The sequence below is a fragment of the Phycodurus eques genome, chromosome 13 (genome assembly GCF_024500275.1).
Source record: "Phycodurus eques isolate BA_2022a chromosome 13, UOR_Pequ_1.1, whole genome shotgun sequence".
Taxonomy (NCBI): Eukaryota; Metazoa; Chordata; class Actinopteri; order Syngnathiformes; family Syngnathidae; genus Phycodurus; species Phycodurus eques.
In genome coordinates, this window is record NC_084537.1 from 3,234,888 (window position 1) to 3,258,507 (window position 23,620).

General features: G+C 42.4%; 1 protein-coding gene across 4 annotated transcripts in view; it reads left to right on the forward strand.

Moving 5' to 3' along the window:
* mrpl37 (mitochondrial ribosomal protein L37) overlaps positions 1-22,892 on the forward strand; it is a 77,025-nt gene extending 54,133 nt beyond the window's left edge. The window contains exons 5-7 of one of the 4 annotated variants that reach the window (XM_061693132.1): positions 6,276-6,407; positions 11,024-11,098; positions 20,561-22,892. In XM_061693132.1, coding sequence (XP_061549116.1) covers positions 6,276-6,407; positions 11,024-11,098; positions 20,561-20,638 — 285 coding nt within the window. In that variant the 3' untranslated portion in view covers positions 20,639-22,892. Of the gene's footprint in view, positions 1-6,275; positions 6,408-8,702; positions 8,788-11,023; positions 11,099-20,560 lie in introns of those variants that run through there. The other 3 variants (XM_061693129.1, XM_061693130.1, XM_061693131.1) reach the window with 3 other exon arrangements.
* The last annotated feature ends 728 nt before the right edge of the window (positions 22,893-23,620 follow it).

The window sequence follows — 23,620 nt, forward strand, 5'->3', positions numbered from 1 at the left end:
GTGTTTACATTCCTCTTCAAGCTAACATGAATGCCCCAGTGCAAACACTCGCAAGTAAACGACTGAAAAAAAAAACCACAGACTCAACCGTCATTATTCTTGGGGACTTTAACAAAGCTAAACTCAACCACGAACTCCCTAAATACAAGCTGCACATCGACTGTCCTACCAGGGAAAATAAAATTTTAGACCACTGCTTTACTACGCTAAATAACGTATACCGTGCCATTCCTCGTGCAGCTCTGGGCTCGTCTGATCACTGCTTAATTCACTTAACACCAACATACAGACAAAAACTTAAATGCGCAAAGCATACGGCAAAAATAGTGAAAAAGTGGACCAAGGAAGCAAAGATAGACTTCAAAGCTGATTAAACTACACAGACCGGAGTGCCTTTGAAAATTGACCTGGGAACCTGGATGAATATATGGACACTGTCACATCCTACATCAGTTTCTGTGAAGTGGTGTGTACCAACAAAGTCATTTCACACGTTCAATAACAACAAGCCGTGGTTCACTGGCAAACTTAAGCAACTTCGCCAGGCTAAAGAGGATGCATATTGAAGTGGGGATAGTGCCCTCTATAATCGTGTTAGAAACTAGCTGACTAAAGAAATTAACATTGCAAAGAGAAATTATGCAGTAAAGTCAGAAAAACAAGTTACTGCTAACGACTCTAAATCAGTCTGGCATGCATTACAATCGCTAACCAATTACAAGCGAACAACCCCCCAAGCTGAGAACATTAAGACGAGCCGACGACTTGAACACCTTCTACTGCAGGTTTGAAAAGGACACATTCACACCCCAAACCCACCCAGCTGCACCACCTACCACCATCGCACCTCTGACTCCCCCTCCTTCATTGACCATCCACGAACAGGATGTGAGACGCATCTTTAAACAACAAAAGATCAACAAAGCGGCAGGCCCAGACCTTGTGTCCCCATCCTGCCTCAAAGTTTGCACGGACCAGCTCGCTCAAGTTGATCACAGATCTGAATATTACGCCGCGGTGGACTCAGATCTCCCGCTCAGCGTTTCGCCTGCCATCTGCCAGTGGATTTACAGCTTCCTGACGGGCAGGAGACAGCAGGTGAGGCTGGGGGACACCACCTCAGCTACACGCATCACCAGCACAGGCGCGCCCCAAGGTTGTCTCCTCTCTCCGCTGCTCTTCTCTCTCTCTACACGAACGACTACACCTCAACGCACCCGGCTGTCAAACTCCTGAAGTTTGCAGACGACACCAGTCATCGGCCTCATCAAAGACTGTGATGAATCTGCGTATCGACAGGAAGTGGAGCAGGTGGAGCTGTGGTGAGGCCGAGGCAACCTGGAGGTGAACATGCTCAAGACTGTAGAGATGATCATGGACTTCAGGAGGCATCCTTCGCCACAGCTGCCACTCACGCTGTCCAACTGCCCTGTGTGAACCGTCGAGACCTTCAAGTTCCTAGGAAGTGCAGTCACTCAGGACCTGACGTGGGAGATCAACATCAACTCCATCCTCAAAAAGGCCCAGCAGAAGGATGTACTTCCTGCAGCTTCTGAGGAAGCACGGCCTGCAACAGGAGCTTTTGAGGCAGTTCTACACAGCAGACATCGAATCAATCCTGTGTTCTTCCTCTCCTGTGTTTTGAATTCCATGACTAAGCAATTCCCAAATAACTACCAAGAAATGAATGGGGCGCCGTGTAAAGTTTAATGTACCGGCACAAATCAGGTATCAAAAGATGTCTCAGCCGCACTAGGATTGGAATGACTTTCTTTTTTAATTCCTTATTACCATGAATGACACAATTCCCAACAAACTACCAAAAAAAACACAACTTCCTTTAGAAATGAATGGGGCGCTGTGGTATATATATACATATATACATATCCCCGCAAATTAGGTATCAAAAGATGCGTCTCGGCCGGACTAGGATTGGAATTTTTTTTTTTATGTTTTACCATGACGACACGGTTCATAAATAACTACCACAAAAATCTTTTTTAAATGAATGGGGTGCCGAAAAAGTTTAACATAGCTGCACAAATGAGGCATTATAAGCGCCATCTCGACCGGCCGAGGATTGGAATTATTTTGTTTCTTTTTTTCGTGTTACCATGACAAGGTGTAAAGTTTAACGTATTCACACAAAGGAGGTATCAAAAGATGCATCTCAGCGGCCGGACTATGACTGGAACTACTTTTTTAAAATTCTCTTATTACCATGATGACACAATTCCCAAAGAAACTATCAAAAATGTGGCTTTGAAATTATCACCTCCAGTTTTTTTCTCGACTGATTCGAACCATTCCATCTTCAACATGTTCATTTCATTCACGCCATCCTGTGAATTCCTACAATTCCTTTGATTTTCAAAATAAAAGCCTGAAATGCAGAATTCTACATACAGTGTCCACACGTGCATTTGGCACCAGGACACCCTAGGTCGCCGTTCGATGATCGACTTTGTGGTCGTGTCATCGGACTTGCGGCCACATGTCTTGGACACTCTGGCGAAGAGAGGGGCGGAGCTGTCAACTGATCACCACCAGTGGTGAGTAGTCTCCGATGATGCGGGAAGATGCCGGTCTGACCTGGCAGGCCCAATCGTATTGTGAGGGTCTGCTGGGAACATCTGGCAGAATCCCCTGTCAGACGGAGTTTCAACTCCCACCTCCGGCAGAACTTCACCCATGTCTCGGGGAAGGCGGAGGACATTGAGTCCGAGTAGACCTTGTTCCGCGCCTCTATTGCCTAGGCGGCCGACCGGAGCTGTGGCCGTAAGGTAGTCTGTGCCTGTCGTGGCGGCATTCCCCGTACCCGTTGGTGGACACCAGCGGTTAGGATGCCGTCAAGCTGAAGAACGAGTCCTATCGGGCCTTTTTGGCCTGTGTGACTCCTGAGGTAGCTGATGGGTACCTCAGGAGAAGCTCCTCGGTGGCATGCCCCGGGGGTGGGACGATGGGAGTCTTGGTCGTGAGCAAGCCAGCAGACGCACATTATTAGTGTGTTTGCGCCTGCCTCGTTGAATGAAGGAGGGATGTTGTGTTGTGTTTTGATTTTAATTCCATTTGGAGATGATCTAATTTAATTTCCAGTGAGCAAACGTTGGAAAGGAAGAGGGATAGGAGCGGTGTTCCGCAGGGGTGAGCGTTTAACTTCGCAGTTAGCCCATCGCAATAACCGTCCTTCTGCATGCGACCAAATTACCCCTGCTTGCGCCTCTTTCTGCTCGAGCTGCTTAGCAAGTCTGCTGCTTCGTAGGCCACTGGGTCTTGTCGAGAGACTAACTCAAAATCACTGGATGATCGTGATTTCAGCATGTCCTAGCAATCTAATGCTAATTTGCTGCAAATATTGACTATTTTGGTTGTTGTAAAGTACAGGTAAAGATTTTTGATCAAAATATCCATGACTGTCACTAGCCAATGCAACAGCAGCTTCTTTGCTGGCCGCTAGCGACCAGCGTGCCGCTGAATGAGATGGCTCCTGTTATCGGTCCAGTTTTCTGTGTGACGTCATTTTTTATTTTTTTTTCAATATCGGTCCGATAATTATCGTGCAACCCTAGTTTCTAGTGAACTTCATGCAAAAGCCGAGCTCATTCACGTATGATTATCATCAGTTGATATTTGTTGACCCAAGGCACCTATTTTACATTGGAAAAACCTCATGGTAAACCACCAAACAAAAATATCAGAAAAGGTATTAATATTGACGTAATTACCTTGTCTCAGTTTAGTCACAAATGTACTTGGTGTGAAATCTGGGCTTCTATAGTTGAATACAAAGGCAATATATTGGCAGGGAACAAATAATTGTTCTGTTGTATGAATCGCAACAGTTGGATGCACCTTTATTGTACCTTTTGCCATCCACTAGAAGAGCATTTAATTTTTCCACCATTTCACTGTACGCTACTTGCAGAGATAGAACAGCAAATACAAATTTCAGAGTTAAATAATTATATTTCAATAATGACAAAATAGTTAATCCTAATACTGTGAATAACTTTCACTTTTAACCTAACGAGACAAGACAATTTATTTTCCTAATAGTCAGTGTACCGAACCAAACCAAACTGAAAAACCATGACCACAAAACCGAAATACAAACAGAACCATGGATATTGTGTATTGTTCCACCCCTAATCTCAACCATTCAATATTAAATATTTGTCTTTGCACGTTTTCAGGACTTCAAACATATTTGATTTATTTAGAAGCAAATCACTATTATAACTTTAAAGGGTCTTTTGAGTCACAGACTGTTTAGTTAAATATTTTGTCATTTGCAATTCCCTATACTTTCAAATCCATTTTGTAACAGATTTTTGTCAGAATCTCCAAAGCTTTTTCATTTCTGGAAAATAACCAGGCTTCAGAATCAGTTTGTTCCTTGAGGGCGGTAAAAAAAAATGTAAATAAATAAAAATTTAAAAAACAAAGAGAAAGACTTAATTTGAGCCTTTACTCTTACTACAAATAGTTTTCTTTTTGTAAGCTGACATTTTAATACTGCAGACTGTTGGATTGAGGCCAACTTTGTCTTTTTTATCTACAGACTATCCCCTCCAAAAGTATTGGAACAGCAAAGTCAGTTCCTTTGTTTTCGTTGTATACTGAAGACATTTGGGTTTCATATCTAAAGATGAATATGAGACAAAATTTCACAATTCCAGCTTTTTGTCATGGTATTTACATCTAGATGTTAAACAACTCAGGACAGAGCGGCTTTTATTTGAAGCGACCCACTTTTCAAGTGACCAAAAGTATTGGAACATGTGACTGATGGGTGTTTTTAGTTGCTCAGGTGTTGCCTGTTAGATTGATTGCTTAAACAGTAGTGCTTGTTCTTGGCTTTGGGTTGCTGTTAAACAAACATGAAACCAGCGAGCTGTCCATGGGAGAAAAGCAAACCATTTTGAAGCTGAGAGAAGAGAACTTGATCAGAGCTATTGCACCAACATTGGGCAAAGCCAATACAACAATTTGGACTGTCCTGATAAAGAGAGAAACTACTGGTGTACTGTGCAACAGACATTGAACAGGTCGGCCAAGGGTGTCAACAGCAGTTGGTGACAGAATTATTTTGAGAGCTGTGTAGAAACACCAAAAGTGTCAGTGACATCAGTCCCAACCTCCACAGGGCAAGGGTGAAGTTATCACAATCCACTCTTTGAAGAAGACTTTGAGAGAATAAATATACAATCCATACCACAAGGTGCAAACCACTCATCAGCAAAAAGAATCGGAAGGCCGGATTGGATTTTGCAAAGAAATACAGAGATGACCCACAAATGTTTTGGAACAAAGTTTTACGGACTGATGAGACCAAGATGACCCTCTAAAATATGATGGAAGGGTCACAGTATGGAGAAAGAAAGGATCTGCTTATGATCCAAAACACACGAGCTCATCTGTGAAGCATGGTGGAGGTAATGTCATGGCATGGGCTTGCATGGCTGCTTCTGGAACGGTCTTACTAGTTTGTGAAGTAACTCATGATAGTAGCAGCAGAATGAATTCTTAAGTCTACAAAACCATTTTGTCTGGCAATTTACAGAAAAATGCATCCAAACTAATCAGGAGAAGCTTTATCATGCAACGAGGCAATGACCCAAAACACACTGCCAACACAACAAAGGACTTCATCAGGAGGAAGCCAAGTCAATCACCAGACCCTAACCCATGCATTTTACCTCCTGAAGAGGAGACTGAAGGGAGAAACCCCCAGAAACAAACAAGAACTGAAAGAGGCTGCAGTAAAGCCCTGGATAAGCATTTCAAATGAAAAATGCAACAGTCTGGCAAAGTTAATGGGTCGCAGGCGTGATGCAGTTATTGCAAGTAAGAGTTATGCCACCAATTATTAAATGTTATTCATTTATGTTTATTGATTCATGTCTGTTCCAATGCTTTTGAACACTTGAAAAGCGGGTGACTTCAAACAAAAGCTGCTCTGTCCTGAGTTGTTTAACAGATCTAGATGTAAATACCATTGAATAAAAGCTGGGATTCTAAACTTTTGTCTCATATTAATCTTTTGATCTGAAACCCAAATGTCTTCAGTATATAAAAAATACAAAGGAATTGACCATGCCGTTCCAATACCTTTGGAGGGGACTGGAAATCTTCAGCCTCTCACTTAGCCTCGAAACTAAAAATGCCTCCTGACACCTTTTCTTTGTGAAATTGACTGCTTTGCATTTTTTGTTTCCCCCACTCTTCCTCTCTGTCATGTCTGGATCTGTTCATACATGCACACATACGCCAAGGCCAAGACCTATCAAGTCTTGGATCATCCTATCACAATACAGGCTGTCGGGACCAATGGCAGACTTTTCCAGTTCATTGTTTTTCAACTCAACACCACAGATCTGAGCGGTGACGATGGAATCAAAAACCAGGTTTTTATCTGATTTGTTCTTATTGTCTCTGTTTTTCTATGAGAGGTAGTGATGCACTAGCTCCTCTAAGTTTCAAAAGACTAAAACAGCTTTAAGACATATATATCAATCAGATTGCAAACAAACTATGCGGTTTGCTTAATTTTGATTCACTCTAGGGCTGGACCATAGAAAAGCATTAAAAAAATAGTGTACTCCCCTTGTCTAATGAAAAAACAAATGACAATGAATTATTTAAAACAAGTTTTGCTTCTTTTTTTTCCCCCTTCTGCAAGGAGCAAAGAAATTAGCCAAATTTAATTTGAATCTTAAATTTGTACATCAACATGTACTTGAGCGGTGTAAATAAATGTTTTTCTGTGTGAAGAAAATGTTTATTTTGCCTTATTGTACTCTTCAGTCTTACAGATTGCTTAATTTATGTTAAAAAAATTTGAAAAAACAAAATTTTGTAAAGTCTACGCGTCGAAGTCGTTTTTGTTTTTGTCACCTTTTTCATGCCTTTGGTGTTTCCATGTCTGAATATAAAATAATACGCGTCCACACAGGACGTCGCGTCTTAAAGGGAAATTAATTTGTACGTGACTTATCACATCACTTCAGAATGTCGGCAGGTTAAAAGTATGTTATTATTATTATTAATAAATATTTATAATTTAAGATATGATAGTCTTCATTCGTCCCAAAATGGGGAAATTTGCATCGTTTCAGAAGCAATTGTGGATATAGGATATTGGTATATATACGATATTGGTTAATTTTCACCGATCACACCCAAGCCTGATTATCTCCAGACCTTTTCAATCAAGAGATCACTTTAAACAGAATTTCTCCCGACAAAATCAAGTTCGACAAAATATCTAAAAAAGCTGCAACAAAATGACATGATCCAAAGAAATTCCAGAGCACTTGAAAAAAAAAAAAAAAGGTAATTGACCAGTCTGTAAAGGGTTACAAAGGCCATTTCTAAAGCTTTAAGATTCCACCAAACCATAGGGAGAGCAATTATTCTCACATGGAGAAAACGGAACAGTGGTGAACCTTCCCATGAGTAGGGTTTGGCATCCTTTGAATTTGAGCGATTCTGGTTCCGATTCCGGTTCCAAACTATTCTCGATTCCGATTCTTTTAGGGGTTGGGTCAAAACATTTTGCGTGGTTTAAATAACGGGTGTCCAAATTATGAACATCCATTTCTTAGCAGCATAGACTAAAATGAACATTTGACTCGGGGTGCCTTATAACCAGTATCACAAAAAAACTCTTCAGGCTGGCTGGGGGTGAAAGTTAATTAACTCAGTGTCTCAGCTTTGATTATTATTATTAATAATCAGTTTATTTGAAAGGGGACAATGCAATTTCATAAAACACATGAAATACACATGGTTAAAAAAGCCAGAATTAGCCAGAAGGCTAGTTTTCATCTTTGATAGGCTACTTCGGACTGGCTGATAATTAATTTAGCGTCCGTGTGAGATAAACCAGGCATCCTTGTGGCCGTCTGTCTCGGCGGGGGAGTGGAGACACCAATGCAGCTCAGTTCGGGGTTTGGAATGAGGCAGGAGTCACAGCTTCAAAAACCACCAGATTCAGATTCAACTGGCAGCCTGTTAACATCGTAGGCGCACGGTGAATGACTGGTTAGCACATTTCAGTCCACCTGTGTGTGGTTGGAGCTGCGTTGGTTTTCTGGTTTTCTCCGGGTACTCCGGTTTCCTCCCATATCCCAGAAACATGGATCGTAGGTTAATTGAAGACTCTAAATTGCCCGTAGGTGTGAATGTGAGTGCAAATGGTTGTTTGTTGTTTGTGCCCTGCAATTGCCTGGTGACCACTTCAGGGTGGTCACCAGGCGGGTGGTCACCGCCTCTCGCCTGAAGATAGCTAGGATAGGCTCCAGCACGCCCGCGACCCGAGTGAGTATAAGCGGTACAGAAGATGAATGAATGAATGTTACATCCTATGTCCGTTTCTGTGAAGAAGTGTGTGTACCAACAAAGTCATTTTGGACATTCAAAAACAACAAGCTGGGGTTCACTACCAAACTTTACCAGGCTACAGAGGACGCCTATCGAAGTGGGGATAGATCCCTGTATAATCGCACTAGAAACTAGCTGACTAAAGAAATTAACATTGCAAAGACAAATCATGCAGTAAAGCTAGAACAAAATTTTACCGCTAACAACTCTAAATCAGTCTGGTGTGGATTACAATCGCTAACCAATTACAAGCGACCATCCCCCCCAGATGAGAAAAATAAAGGACTGGCTGACGTCTTCAACATCTTCTACTGCAGATTTGAAAAGGACACTTTCACACCCCACACCCACCCAGCCGCACCACCGACCGCCATCACACCTCTGACTCCCCCTCCTGCGTTGACCAACCAAGAACAGGATGTGAGATATCTTCAAACAACAAAAGATCAACAAAGCGCCAGGCCCAGATCTTGTGTCCCCATCCTGCCCCAAAGTCTGCGCGGACCAGCTTGTTCCAGTCTTGACACAGATCTTCAATAGATCTCAGGAACTGTGTGAGGTACCATCCTGTTTCAAACGCTCCACCATCATACCAGTCCCCAAGAAACCTGCAATCCCGGGTCTGAATAACTACAGTCCTGTCGCCCTGACATCTGTTTGTCTTTTGAACGGTTCATGCTGGACCACCTCAAGAGCGTCACAAGACCCCTGCTGGACCCCCTGCAATTTGCCTACCGAGCAAACAGGTCTGTGGATGACTCAGTCAACATGGGACTCCACTTCATCCTGGAACACCTTGACGGCGCGGGGACCTGCGCGAGGATCCTGTTCATAGACGACTGCACCTCAACGCACCCGGCTGTCAAACTCCTGAAGTTTGCAGACAACACCACAGTCATTGGCCTCATCAAAGACGGTGACGTGTCTGGAAGTAGAGCGGCTGGAGCTGTGGTGCAGCCAACACAACCTGGAGCTCAACACGCTCAAGACTGTAGAGATGATCGTGGACTTCGCCACAGCTGCCCCTCACACGCTGTCCAACTGCCCTGTGAGACCTTCATGTTCCAGAGAATTACAGTCTCTCAGGACCTGAATTGGGAGGCCAACATCAACTCCATCCTCAAAAAGGCCCAGCAGAGGATGTACTTCCTGCAGCTTCTGAAGAAGCACGGCCTGCCACAGGAGCTGTTGAGGCAGTTCTACACAGCAGTCATCGAATCAGTCCTGTGTTCATCGATCACAGTCTGGTTTGGTGCTGCCACAAAAAAGGACAAACTCCGCTTGCAACGGACAATCAAAACTGCTGAAAAATTTGTCAGTACTGACAAATTTTTGTCAGTACTGACAAATTTTTGCTGCTAGAACTAAAACAGGGGCATGCAAAATCCTCTTGGACTCTCCACATCCTCGTCACCACCTCTTCCAGCGCATTCCCTCAGGTAGGCGCTATCGAACAATGCAAAATAGAACGAGGAGAGATTCCAACAGCTTCTTCCCTCTTGCCATTATCTTTTTAAACAGTTAACTTACATTCTATTGAAACATGGTGCCAATTTTGTCTTGAGATTATAGTCACATCTCTGTTTGGCCATTATTCATGCACTCACTGCCATAGTCTCGCTACTCAGCACTACTGGCATATCTGTTGGTGACAATACTGGCCACTCGTGCTTGAGAATTATCTGCACCATTTGCACAATTGACATTGTTCCAGATGATCGCACTACTCATCACTTCAAACTGCATAGTTTTTTGAAGCCTCTGCGCCATTTGCACAATGGTCACTGCACCAGACTAGCAATTTATAGCAGTTTGAAATTACTAATAGAACAATAGAGAACTCTGCATCATTTGCACAATTGTCAACATTTTTTTATTGGCGTTACCACATTACTTCTAACCTCATTGCTCAGTGACTGTTTTTATGTCTTCAAAGTATTCACTGTCAATTGACGGTCTGTTGTCATACTAGAATTGCTCCAACTACCAGAGAAAAATTCCTTGTGTTTTTGACATACTTGGCAAATAAAGATTATGATATTACTATACAGTACAAAATTGTTTTGTACTTTTTTTTCATGGCCTAAAACAGTACTAAGTTTTTGTAAATAATTTTTTTTTTTTAATCGAAACTTTGCACGCTGGTGTGCTTGATGGTGACATTGACGTACTCACAGGCGGGCCAAGGCGGGTCGCTTTCATGAGCCGTTACGAATTGGTGTGCTTCCTAGTTCCAAATCTGTTGCCATAGATGGACGGCTTCACCCATAAAACTGTTATTGTACCAAAAATAGCATGTTCCAGACTCTATAGAGACCTGTGTGTCGGACACTTCTGTCTTGTTTGTTGTTCTGTTTGTTGCAGAACAACAAACAGACTGTCACCGCCACTTTAAGTGACAACTGGAAACTATTTTTGGACACGTACTGTCCAGGTGGTCCGTTACTTTGATAGCCGTTAAATCGGGGTCCGGTAAATTGAGGTTCCACTGGACATATACTATATACAAAATAAATTTTATTTCTCACCTTTCTATATGCTCCAGTGTGGAAGAGACAATGCACAAATACCATACTAATTAATTTATGCACTGTGTATACTTTTTGTAAGTTAGTATTATTTAATTCCCCTGTCTTAGGTGTGGTTGGATGAAGATGCTGAGATCTACGATATTGCAAAAGTCAGACCACCCTTCATCAAGAAGCAACTGAAGGTAAATCAATTACTCCCTAGCAAGCTCTTTAATTTAAAGTTGACAAATTATGAATTGTTTTCGTGAGGCAATTATGCATTTATATAGTCATAATGACCCTCTAGGAAACCATAACTATGATGTGGCCTGCGCCAAAAATGAGTGTGACACCCCTGCCTGAAATAGTTAATCAACCTTGTTTAATCCCACCCTTCATCTTGTTTTTTTTTTTTATTTAAAAATTTTTTTTTGTTTTTATTTTGTACCACAATGAGTCTCGCATCACGACTAATGACCTGCCTCGTTGTCACTGACTAGTGCAAGTATGTGGCCGTGTCAATGACACGTTGGAGGGTAAGTTCCTTCATCAAAGCCGCAGTGTCATATTTATAACACTAGGGTGCACCCATAATATAATAATATTAAACACATTATTTAGGAGTAATTAAGACTCAGTATTAATAATGATTTGTTTTAATTATTAGATTGTAAACCGTCAAATATACAGTATATTAAATTACAACTATAGACAATAAATGTTGCATTAATATGAAAGTACACCATTTTCAAAACGTATACTCACTGGTATACCTTATTAAAAAGTAAGAGAAGGGACTTTATGCCACACAAGTAATTTATGACGTATCACGTCATATGATTTATGGCCTTGTTTTGACAGGTTGTCCCTTGGGGGCGAGAGAGACCTTGTGAGGTCAGACAGGGGTCATGCGAGGACATCCATGAGCATGCTAGGTCCTGTGGTATAATTATGTCTTCCTCTAGCGGTCGTAAAACAATAAAACCGGTACTTTAAAGGGTTATAAGACAAAAGTACAGCGGCTGAAATATGTATTTAACACGTCACCATTTTTCTCAGTATATTTCCAAAGGTGCTATTGACATGAAATTTTCACCAGATATTGGGAACAACCCAAGTAATCCATACATACAAAGTACGTAGTACAAATAAGATCAGAAATGAAGTTGTAACAATGTGAAATGACACAGGGAAATATTATTAATAGTACACGAAGAATGGGAGGTGCAAAAAGGCATGAAAAGCCAAGACAACACCTAAAATCTATCAATAATCAAACAGCAATACAGCCCCTTGTCAGTGCAATTGAATACCAGCTGCTGTAGTCCTAATTGATGGCCTACAAAAAGGTCAAGATGTGAGTCAAGACACATCTCATGATGGGTAAGAGCAAAGAGCTGTCTCAAGGCCATCGCAGAGTAATTTTTGCAAAACATAACGATGGTGTTGGTTACAGGCGCATATCTAACCTTCTGAATGTTCCAGTGAGCACGGTTGGGGCCATAATCTGTAAGTGGAAAGCCAATCATACCACAATAAATTGGCCTCAATCAGGTGCTCCTCTCAACCTTTCTGACAGAGGGTGAAAAGAATAATCAGAAAGGTTCTTCAAGAGCCAAGGACCACCTGTGGAGAGCTTCAAAAAGACCTGGAATTTGCAGGTACTGTTGTATCAAGGAAAACACTGAGTAAATGCACTCCACCGCCATGGCCTGTATGCACGCTCATCACGCAAGACCCCGTTGCTGGAAAAAAAGCATGTCAAAGCTCATTTAAAGTTTGCTGAACAACATTTGGACAACCCAGTTAATTACTGGGAGAATATAGTCTGCTCTGATGAAAGCAAAATTTAACTCTTTGGATGCCATAATGCACACCACATTTGGAGGACAAATGGCACTGCACATCACCATACCAACAGTGAAGTTCAGAGATGAGAACATGATGGTGTTGGGGCTGCTTTTCAGCGCATGGTAAACTTCATATTATTGAAGGTAGAATGAATGGGCAAATCTGCTGCCATCTACGAGGATGATGAAAATGAAACGAGGGTGGACATTTCCTCAGGATAATGATCCAAAACATACTGCCAAGGAAACTCTCAAGTTGGTTTCAAAGAAAAATAGAGCTGCTAGAATGGCCCGGCCAATCACCTGACTTGAATCAAAACCCCAATCGAAAGTCTATGGGAAGAACTGAAACTCAAGGTCCACAAAAGAAGCCCACGGAACCTTCAAGATTTGAAGACTGCTTGTGTGAAGGTATGGACCAAAATCACACCAGAGCAATGCATGCGACTAGTTTCTCCATAGAGGAGGCCTCTTGAAGCTGTCATTGCAAACAAAGGCTTTTGTACAAAGTATTAAATCAATACCAGCTGGCATGTTCAAAAATGTTCTTTGTGTCATTTCACATTATTACATATAACTTAATTTCTGATGTTATTTGTTCTTCTTTCTTTGCATGTATGGATTATTTGGGTTGTTCCCAACATCTGGTGAAATTTTCATGTCAATAGCAGCTTTGGAAATATATTTAGTCAGAAAATGGTGATGTGGGAAATACTTATTTCAGTCGCTGTCTGTCCTGTAAAATATGTCACTTCACAGTGTTGTAAAACAATGCAGCCATCCATCCATTTTCGATACCACTTATCCTCACTAGGGTCGGAAGCGTGCTGGTCATGTCCTATAAAATCTGGTGCTTCAAATGGTTACGTGAGGTCTGGCAGGGTCGTGATGTGTCATGTGGTATAATTAATGCATTCTTATAGAGCAATAAAAACATCAGGGGGAGAGGGTCATGCAAGGTCGCCCCAAGAACATGCCCAAGCACATGTCTGGGAGAGGAGAGGATAGGAGGAGAGGACAAGGGTCACCCACGAACATGTTGTGTCTGGTCAGGAAACACAGGGTGTTGACAGAGGGTCGGCAGGAGGTGTCTAGCAGCTTTTAGCAGAAAGTATATGTTGTAAAATCTCCTAGTCAGTGACATCAAGGGGTACGACGTCATCAAAATGATCAATGAAACAAGCATGTGCATTTATCTGGGGGGTTCCAGATCAAACACTGATGCGCCATGCAAAAAACTAATATATTGATGACGGGTTCAACAACCGCTCACTGATTAATTTGAACAGAACTGGCCATTGACAGCCTCTGGAATCGTGGGGGTACAGATTCCAGTACAAGAAAGATGAAGGATTAGTACTGTCTGCTGACATCGGTACATTTAACTCAAATGATTAGGCTGTACTAAACCATCTCATCCTGCAAGTCATGCAGAAATGTGTTCATCTGTACCATGGGATAGATTTATCATTATTTGGATATAGAGAAACTCAGCCAGCAGCCGTTGGCGAGAGAGAGAGAGAGAGAGAGTTGGGACCGTGTAATGCCATCTCAATCATTATTATGAATTCAATTTGAGTTAAAAGTGACCCGCTGCAGAATGATTGGCAGCCTGCTGCAACATAATTGACTGCTTCTTCCAGATAGGACATGCTATTATCATCAGCACCATCGTGTACATGTGCACCACATATTACAACGTACGGCGTTGTGTCTGGCCAGTGGCCACCATGTACTTATATTGACGCTGGCCCACTACTTACTAATTTATAATGACAACTGTGAGCCTTCAACTCATCTGGACTACTGGTGAGCAAGCTAGCTAGCCCGCACCGACCTTGTGAAGTCCAGTAAGCCAGTAAAGTCACCCACAGCTTTTCTTTTTACACACATTATCACTATCATTACTGCTACATTTGTCATGGGAATAAAACCAAAAGTTGCTTCCCGAGTGACGCCACATACGATTGTCTTAATTTTACATGTGTGCGCGCGTGTGTTTAAGTAAACTCCAACTGATAGTGGCAATGTACAGCTTGTAGTCTCTTTTTTTGATGAATATTTACTAATTATTGCTTGGGTGTCAAGTGAGGGAAGCCCCCTGCTACCATACAGCACTTGTTTCTCAAATTTTGGCTTGCAAATCAAAGCAAAAATATTCGATTTTGCCCCTCAAAACCAATTACCGTATTTTCATGACCATAAGGCGCACTTAAAAGTCTTAAATCTTCTCCAAAAGGAACGGGGTGCCTTATAATGCGGGACGCCTGATGTGTGCACCGAGTTCCAAAATCTATAAATGTTGTGTGATGAGCGCTCCGCTTGACTGACTGGGAGCATTTCCTGCCGACACGCTGCTTATATAGAGGAAAAGCGGACATGGCTGAGGACAGCATGCGGCCGTTAAAGGGGGAAGGGTGCGCGTGGCAGAGGACGCTAAAGGCACGCCCCCAGTAGGTATATAGAGCCGGTATGTGCATTGTGCAAAACAACATCGGTTTAGCTAAGGACCCCCGAAAAAGAGACACGCTCACAAAGCAGTTTAAACTGGAAGCTATCAGTTACGCGGAGGAACATGGGAATCGAGCAGCCGCGAGAGAATTCAAGATCAACGAATCCATGGTTCGCAAGTGGAGGAAGCAGGAAAGCGAGCTTCGCCAAGTCAAGAAGATGAAGCTGAGTTCCCGCAGAAACAAGGCGAGGTGGCCCGAGTTGGAAGACCAACTCGAGCAATGGATTAATGAGCAAAGAACAGCCGGGAGAAGCGTCTCTACAGTCACCATTCGACAGAGTGCAATAACTAGCTTGCCATCATTCAGGGAGGCTTGACGAAGGAACTCCAACCGCCGGACATCGGTGTAAACAGGGCGTTCAAAGTGAAGTTGCGAGCGATGGATGACAGATGGCGAACACAGCTTTACTAAGACTAGGAGGCAGCGCCGGGCAAGTTACGCCACAATTTGTGAATGGATTGTGGATACTTGGGCTAACGTGTCTGCTTGCACTGTTGTTCGAGCAGCGCCCAATAATACGGTGCGCCTTACGTATGTGTTAAATACAGAAATAGATCCCGTAACTGAGACTGCGCCTTTTAATACGGTGCGCCTTATGGTCGTGAAACTACAGTATTACATTTTCAGTTTTTCTATGAATAATTATACAACATGCTCTGACTTACTTTTTCTCACTTTATTTCTGAAGTGACATTAAACAGGCCTGTCACAAATGAGAATTTGCAACCAGTAGTGCCGGATTCAAGTATCCTACTGACAGTTCTATGGACTAATCAATTAATCAGCTAAAATCTTGGTTTGGTTAAAGAGCAGTTATGAAGACACGAGGAAATGAGACATTTCACTTTATAATGAATGACGAATTTTCATTTTATTTTTGTTATATTCACATTACATTCTGTCACTACTCTTTCCCACAACTTCATTGTGTGGGTCATCAACTTTATGCCTATATAGTTCCCACAGCTCTGCGTATCACCCTCGTTCTTAAAAATCGGCACCAGCACACTTTTCCTCCATTCCTCAGGCATCTACTCACCCACTAGAAGTTTGTTGAACAGCCTGGTCAAAAACTCCACAGCCACCTCTCATAGATGATTCAATATCTCCACAGGTATGTCATCAAGACCAGCTGCCTTTCCATTTTTCATCGTCTTTAGTGCCTTTCTAACTTACCCCTTTCAAATCATTGCTACTTCCTGGTCCGCCACACTTGCCACTTCTGTTCCTTCTTCCTCTCATTTTCCTCATTCATCAACTTCTCAAAGTATTCTTTCCATCTATCCAGCACACTACTGGCACCAGTCAATACATTTCCATCTCTATCCTGAACCACCCAAACCTGCTGCACATCCTTCCCATCTCTATCCCTCTGTCTGGCCAACCTGGATAGATCTTTTTCTCCTTCTTGTCAAACCTGGCATACATGTCATCATTAGACTTTGCACCGATCTGATCGGCCTGATCGGTATCGGCCGTAATTAGCATTTTATCCTGATCGGCTGATCGCCTTTGTCATAATTCGCCATCATTGATCGGCTCCGCAAAAGACATTTACTCTGTGTCGCCATCGTGTACCGTATATTTGAATCCAAAATCTTTTGACGTAGTACTGTAAATATCTGACCACCAATAAAGTTATTTTTAAAAAAAAAAATAAAAAAAAAAAAAAAAAAACATGTCAGCGTGGTGGGACAGACAACACTTTTGAGACAGACAACACGTAATGCCTGGATCAGACTACAAGACAAATTTGGTCTTTCACGATTGCGCTACTGAAAATAAATTATTGTATTCCGATACCACCGCAGCCCGTTTTTTATGATCACTGGGCTTCATGTTGTCAACTCTAACGCGGCCAGATACACTTGTTACCATGGCAACGACAACACCAATGGATCGCGCCTTGTGTTTGTAAGAACACAATTGGGGAAAATGCTTGTTGGTGGTCACCGGTGGTCGGGCGAGGACGTTCGTTTAAAGCTTTAAGGCCCGGACCACCGAGAGCCTGTCGCTCTTCGTCTCAAAAAGCAGCACAACACTCTTCCTTTCTCAGGTTCCACCACATGGCTCTCTGCTCTGCCTTTCTCTTCTATATCTTCCCCACCACCAAATTCATCTTTCACACCACACCACCATCCTATACTGTCTGGCTACACTCTTCCCGACCACTACTTTACAGTCAGTAAACTCCTTCAGATTACATCGTCTACACAGGATGCAATCTGTCTGCATGAGTCTACCTGCCCTCTTGTAGGTCATCTTATGTTCCTCTTTCTTCTTGAAAAAAGTGTTCACTACAGCCATTTCCATCCTTTTTGCAAAGTCTACCACCAGCTGTCCCTCTAAATTCCTTTCCTGGATGCCGAATTTACCCATTACTTCTTCATCACCCGTTTCCTTCACCAACATGTCCATTCCAATCTGCACCAATCACGACTCTCTCTCTGTCTGGGATGCTCAGAACTACTTCGTCTTGCTTCTTCCATAATTTCTCTTTCACCTCTAGGTCACAACCTACCTGTGGGGCATAGCCACTAATCACATTATAAATAACACCATCAATTTCAAGTTTCAGCCTCATCACTCGATCTGATACTTTTTCACCTCCAAGACATTCTTAGCCAACTCTTCCTTTAAAATAACCCCTACTTCGTTTCTCTTCCCATCTAAACCATGGTAAAATAATCTGAACCCTGCCCCTAAACTTCCAGCCTTACTGCCTTTCCCCCTGCTCTCCTGGACACACAATATATCAACATTTCTCCACATCATCATGTCAATCAACTCCAGAGCTTTTGCTGTTGTAGTCCCAACATCCAAAGTCCCCACATTCAGTTCTAGGCTCTGTGCTTTCCTCTTCTCTTTCTGCCTAAGATCCTGATTTCAACCTCTCTTTCATCTTCAACCCACAGTAGCTGAATTTCCACCGGTGCCGAGTAGGTTAGAGGCGCCGATGGCAGATGTTGTTAACCCGGGCCATGACCAAGCTGGTAGGGAACGCTCATATTTGTTTGGCAAAGTTTTAAGATGGATGCCCTTCCTGACGCAACCCTCTGCATTTAAACAGGCTTGGGACCGGCCACAGTTTGCACTGGCTTGTGCCCGCCATAGGGCTGCATTCTTAATTGACTTTACATATTACTGCATATACACAACTAAATGTTGGCGAACTAGTTTTGAAACCACAAAGTCTGGGACAATAACCCTTTGTCAACCCTCATGTTTCCGGACTTGCCCTGACATGTTCAGGGATAACCGCGCGTAACTTTACTGTATAACATCTTATTGTTTTCCAAGAATGCATTAATTACACCAAGTGACACATGTCCCTGTCTCACCTCATGACTTCTTCTAAAAGCTGATAGACTCCTCACACTGACCTTTATGTCGACCCCCGTGTTTCCAGTCCTGACATGTCTTATGTCCGTGCGTGTTATTGTTTTATAACCCCTTTGAAGTGCCAGTTGACCTCGCATGACCCTTTGAAGTACCAGTTTTATTGTTTTACGACCCTTTAAAGTACCAGTTTTATGACCGCCAGAGGGAGCCATACTTAGCGGCCATAAACCTGGGGTCAGGGTCATAAATCACTCATTTGACAAATCACTTTCTATTAGGTTTTTTTTTTCATGACTGCATTTATCACAGCAAGTATTCCAGGTCCTGAAGCAACTAAACAGCCCCAGACCATCACACTACCACTTAACTGTTGGAATGATGTTCTTTTTCTGAAATGTTGTTACTTTTACGCCAGACCCAAAGGCACACACACCTTCCAAAAAGTTCAATTTTTGTCTCATCAGACCACAGAGTATTTCCCCAAAAGTCTTGGGGATCATCATGTCGTCTTCTGGCAAAATTGAGACAAGCCTTAATGTTCTTATTGCAGCAGTGGTTTTCGTCATGCACACCATCTTTGCCCAGTCTCTTTCTTATGGTGGAGTCATGAACACTGACTTCAGCTGAGGCAGGTGAGGCCTGCAGTTCTTTAGATGTTGTTGTGGGGTGTTTTGTGACTTCTTGGATGAGTTGCCACTGCACTCTTGGGGTAAATTTAGTCGGCCGGCCACTCCTGGGAAGGTTCGCCACTGTTCTCTGTTTTCGCCATTTGTCGATAATGTCTCTCACCGTGGTTCCCTGGCGTGCCAAAGCTTTAGAAATGGTTTTATAACCTTTTCCAGATTGATAGATATCTGATGGGAAACATTTAAGTGGGACAAACTTAAAAGAAGAAATAATCAGGAAGTGGGAAAACACTTTTTCACACCACTGTTGTGTCACTCTTGCCAACAGTCCTCTTGGTTGCAACATAAATCTAATATCAAACACACAACATAATTGACACAATCCACAACATACAACACATACAGTATGAATGTCAGTGCTGCCGTACATTTAAAACTATTTTTGAAGCTAAAATAATTTCTTCATCTGTGTGAACAGGCATATTGGGAGACAGCTTAAGCTCAGCTTGTTAGCCAGATGTCATTGCTAACTGTTAGCTGCCTTTGCCAACACTTTAAGGCTTCTTTATATTCTCGCGGACGGCGACCGCGTTGACGTCACTGCGGCTGTCCTGCGCGTAGTTTGCCTTTATACTCTAGCACAACCCACGCGCGCAGTTTTGAAAATGTACTGCAGTTCACCTCCAAGTCGGGGGTGTCGCTACGGCTGGTATTGGCTCGGACACCACAGGGTGGAGTTTCCTCTGCATTTTTATGGCCATTTCCGGTAGCCGTTTTTACTTTCCTTTCAGTAACAAGGAACAAAGCAACAACAATGGCGACCGTGGAACAGTGTCTGCGAGAACAAATGGACCGAGATGACCAGATGATACCTTTAATTATGCTGCCAAATTGATTGAGAAGGCAGCCACGTAGATGGTATGTAGAACCAAGGGGCACGCTGAGTACGTCATCACAGCATGTGACTAAAACGGACCAATCAGGAGAGATGATCTCCGGCATTCTACGTCCAACAATTTTTGCCGTGTGCGCGTCAAGCTACAAAGCGTGGGCCAAGTCGTCGGTCACGTGATGCAATACGAGCTTGTCGGCCGCGCAACCGCGAGAGTATAAAGAGGGCTTTAGAATCTGCAATCTACAGTCTCAGTCTCCTACTTGAGAATAATGCTACTCCATTGCTGACTTTAACAAAAAGGAGAGATCATGGTGTGCGATCTTACCTACGTCTGTCTTGAAGTGCTCATAATGCTTTATCACCCTACATTAAAGGCATTTTGAGTGCCAAATTTTCCAGTGTAACTAAAACGTCTTTAATTTTGTATCATCCTCTCTAGGTACCAGCTGGTCTTGCAGGATACAAGCCAGAGACATTCACCAAATTCCTTGCCCTATACCTTCATGGGGCTGTGTAGCAGCCCCATGAAGAATGTAGCACCATTCATAGTTGTGACAAATCTATGAATCAGTATTTCTGGGTGCATGTTTGAGAAAGGGATGGGGGAATTATGTCTCAAGACTCCCTTAATGTTAAGTGAAACAAGTTGCATATTACAGTCTTATTTACGCACCACGATGACTTCATGATCATGTGCTAATCATGAAACTTTTGTCGATTTGGTAGAATCTTTTTCCTATGTTATGTAATGTTGACTTGTTTCACCAAATGTGATCTGCCATAACGTTTTCACACAGGGCCAGGTAACTGAAATTTTGTTCTGCTTAATAAATGAAATCACCATTTTAAACAGCATTTTAAGTTCACTTGTGTTATATTTGTCTGATATTTACATTTGTTTAATGATCTTAAAGATTAAAGTGGGCAAATTAGGCAAAATAAATGAATTTGAGAAGGGGGCCAATACCACAGCACTGTAGCTCAAAACCGGCCGTGCGACTTCCAGTCGGTTTTGTGCTGGAGGGTCACAAATTCTTTCAATAATGGGTAACAAAGTGTTTTTCAATCAGTGGTTTCTGGAGTTGGAAATCCTGGAATGCTGTACCTTCTCAATTAAGGGAGTTGGCCTTTTCTCACCACACTTGGCCAGCGTGAAAGGTCCGTGTGGCAACACGCAAGCACAACAGCACCCCAGTGCGGCCACTGCAGACGATGTCCTTATTTGGAAGTCCTGACGTAGCAGCCTGCGAGGAAGTTGGGAGGCTTTCCCCGCTGAGTATACCGCAACTCGACAATATGTATTTGTATTTGGCTTTCCTTATTTTAAAGGGGACATATTTTGCAATGCATCCAAACTAATCGGGAAAAGCTTCATCATGCAACAAGAGAATGACCCAAAACACAGTGCCAAAACAACAAATGACTTCATCAGGGGGAAAAAGTGGAAGGTTTTGGACTGACCAAGTCAATCACCAGACCTTAACAAAATAGAGCAAGCATTTTACCTCCTGAAGAGGAGACTGAAGGGGGAAACCCCCAGAAACAAACAAGAACTGAAAGAGGCTGCAGTAAAGGCCTGGAAAATAATTTCAAATGAAGAATGGAACAGTCTGGTGAAGTCAATGGGTTGCATGCTTGATGCAGTTATTGCAAGTAAGGGTTATGCCACCAAATATTAAATGCTATTCACATTAAATTAATGTAATCGTCTATTCCAATACTTTTGCTTACTTGGAAAGTGGGTGCCTTCAAACAAAAGGTGCTCTGTCCTGAATTGTTGAACACGTCTAGATGTAAATACCATGAAAGGAAAGCTGTAATTCTGAACTGGTAATCTTTTGATCTGAAACCCAAATGTCTTCAGTTAACAACAAAAACAAAAGAATTGACCTTGCCTGTTAAATATATTGTAGAAGTTATCATTTATTTGCTTAGCTTGCATTAGTATTATGGACGATTTTGATAAAGGAAGATGTCTCGCCTTCAAGAAGATGAAGATGAGAGGGAGGTGTTTGCGGTATGTTTGGAGAACAAACAATACTGCTTCAGATGGCAGCTTGACCAGAGCCATCGATGGTCTACGGACCCTCAATCAACACTCCTTGTGGGACAGCTGGATGGACGTTTTTGGTAAATATAAAGCCCTAATTTCACCAATATTGATATCAATTGCTGTTTTTGCAGTCATTCTGACATTGCGTGGATGTTGTTGTATCACATGCATTCGGGCTTTAATCAGTAGATTAATCACCACAGCAATTACCCACATGGAACCGTATGGAGCAGATGTGATTACGATGTTTAAACTACAACATTCATGTATGACAAGTTTACTCTGAGTGTAAATGTATTTGTTTCATAAAAATGATTCTACAGTTAAAAAATCGAAATGAAGTGACTGTAAAATGATATGAGAATTTGTGCAAATACATGATAAACAGGAGGGAAATGTTAAATATATTGTAGAAGTTATCATTTATTTGCTTAGCTTGCATTACTATTATGGACGATTTTGATAAAGGAAGATGTCTCGCCTTCAAGAAGATGACTCAGCAGGAATCATCAGAGAGAAAGACGTGGCCGGGACGTGGCAGGTGTTGGTGCCATGTTTTCACCTTGAAACCCTACCTTAGTGTGTTGTGTCTTGTAGCTTAGTAACGTTATGTCTTGTAAACTTAGAAACCTCCCTATTTTTAAATAAATGTAGGAGCGACGGGAGAGATTGTTTAGAGCGTGTTGAGAGGCTGTAACCTGAACAATCTCCCATACGCCCTCCTCATGAGAAAAAGAAACCAGCGTCTTCATTCCTTTTTGTGTCTATTTTTTATAATGTTGGGTAAGATAAATCCAACAGTCACTCTAGGTGCAACTAAACTGACTTCCGAATTCACAAAATGGGGGGGGGGGGGGGGGGGGGGGGGACAGTAAAACGGATTCAAAAGAACCCTTAATGTGTAAAGACTGGAAATATGTTCAACTCCAAACCCCTTACAAAATAAAACATTTAAACACGTGGATAACCAAATACGATGTCGCTGGCCAGCTAAATTCGAAAAAATTGGTTCAACGTCGAGACGAAATGTATAAACCCGCTTGTATAAACCTGGATCCTGGAACTAATTCATGGACTGTGATGGTGGACAGCGGGCCCTGAGCGGAAGGGTTCTGAGTTTCTTCATCAATGACACGAACTGTAGAGCATATGGAGGGAGACCACCTTTAAGATTTTTATTTTCATTTATGTGTATTTTGATATGTTTGCTTCCACAGTTCTTTTTTGGTTTTTACGCTGTTTTTTGTTCATTTATCTCGATGTTTGTATTATCCGGTTGGGCATGGTTTGTTATCTGTGTCAGGGTCCCTTTGGGTGATTTGATGTACGGGGCTCTGAAGGAGGCTTGATATGGCTCTCGCTCTTTTCCTCGTCACGTTTGAGATGTTTTTCGACCGAGAGCCGCGAAACCTGGGCGTTTCCACGAGGCTGCGTGTACAAATTGAT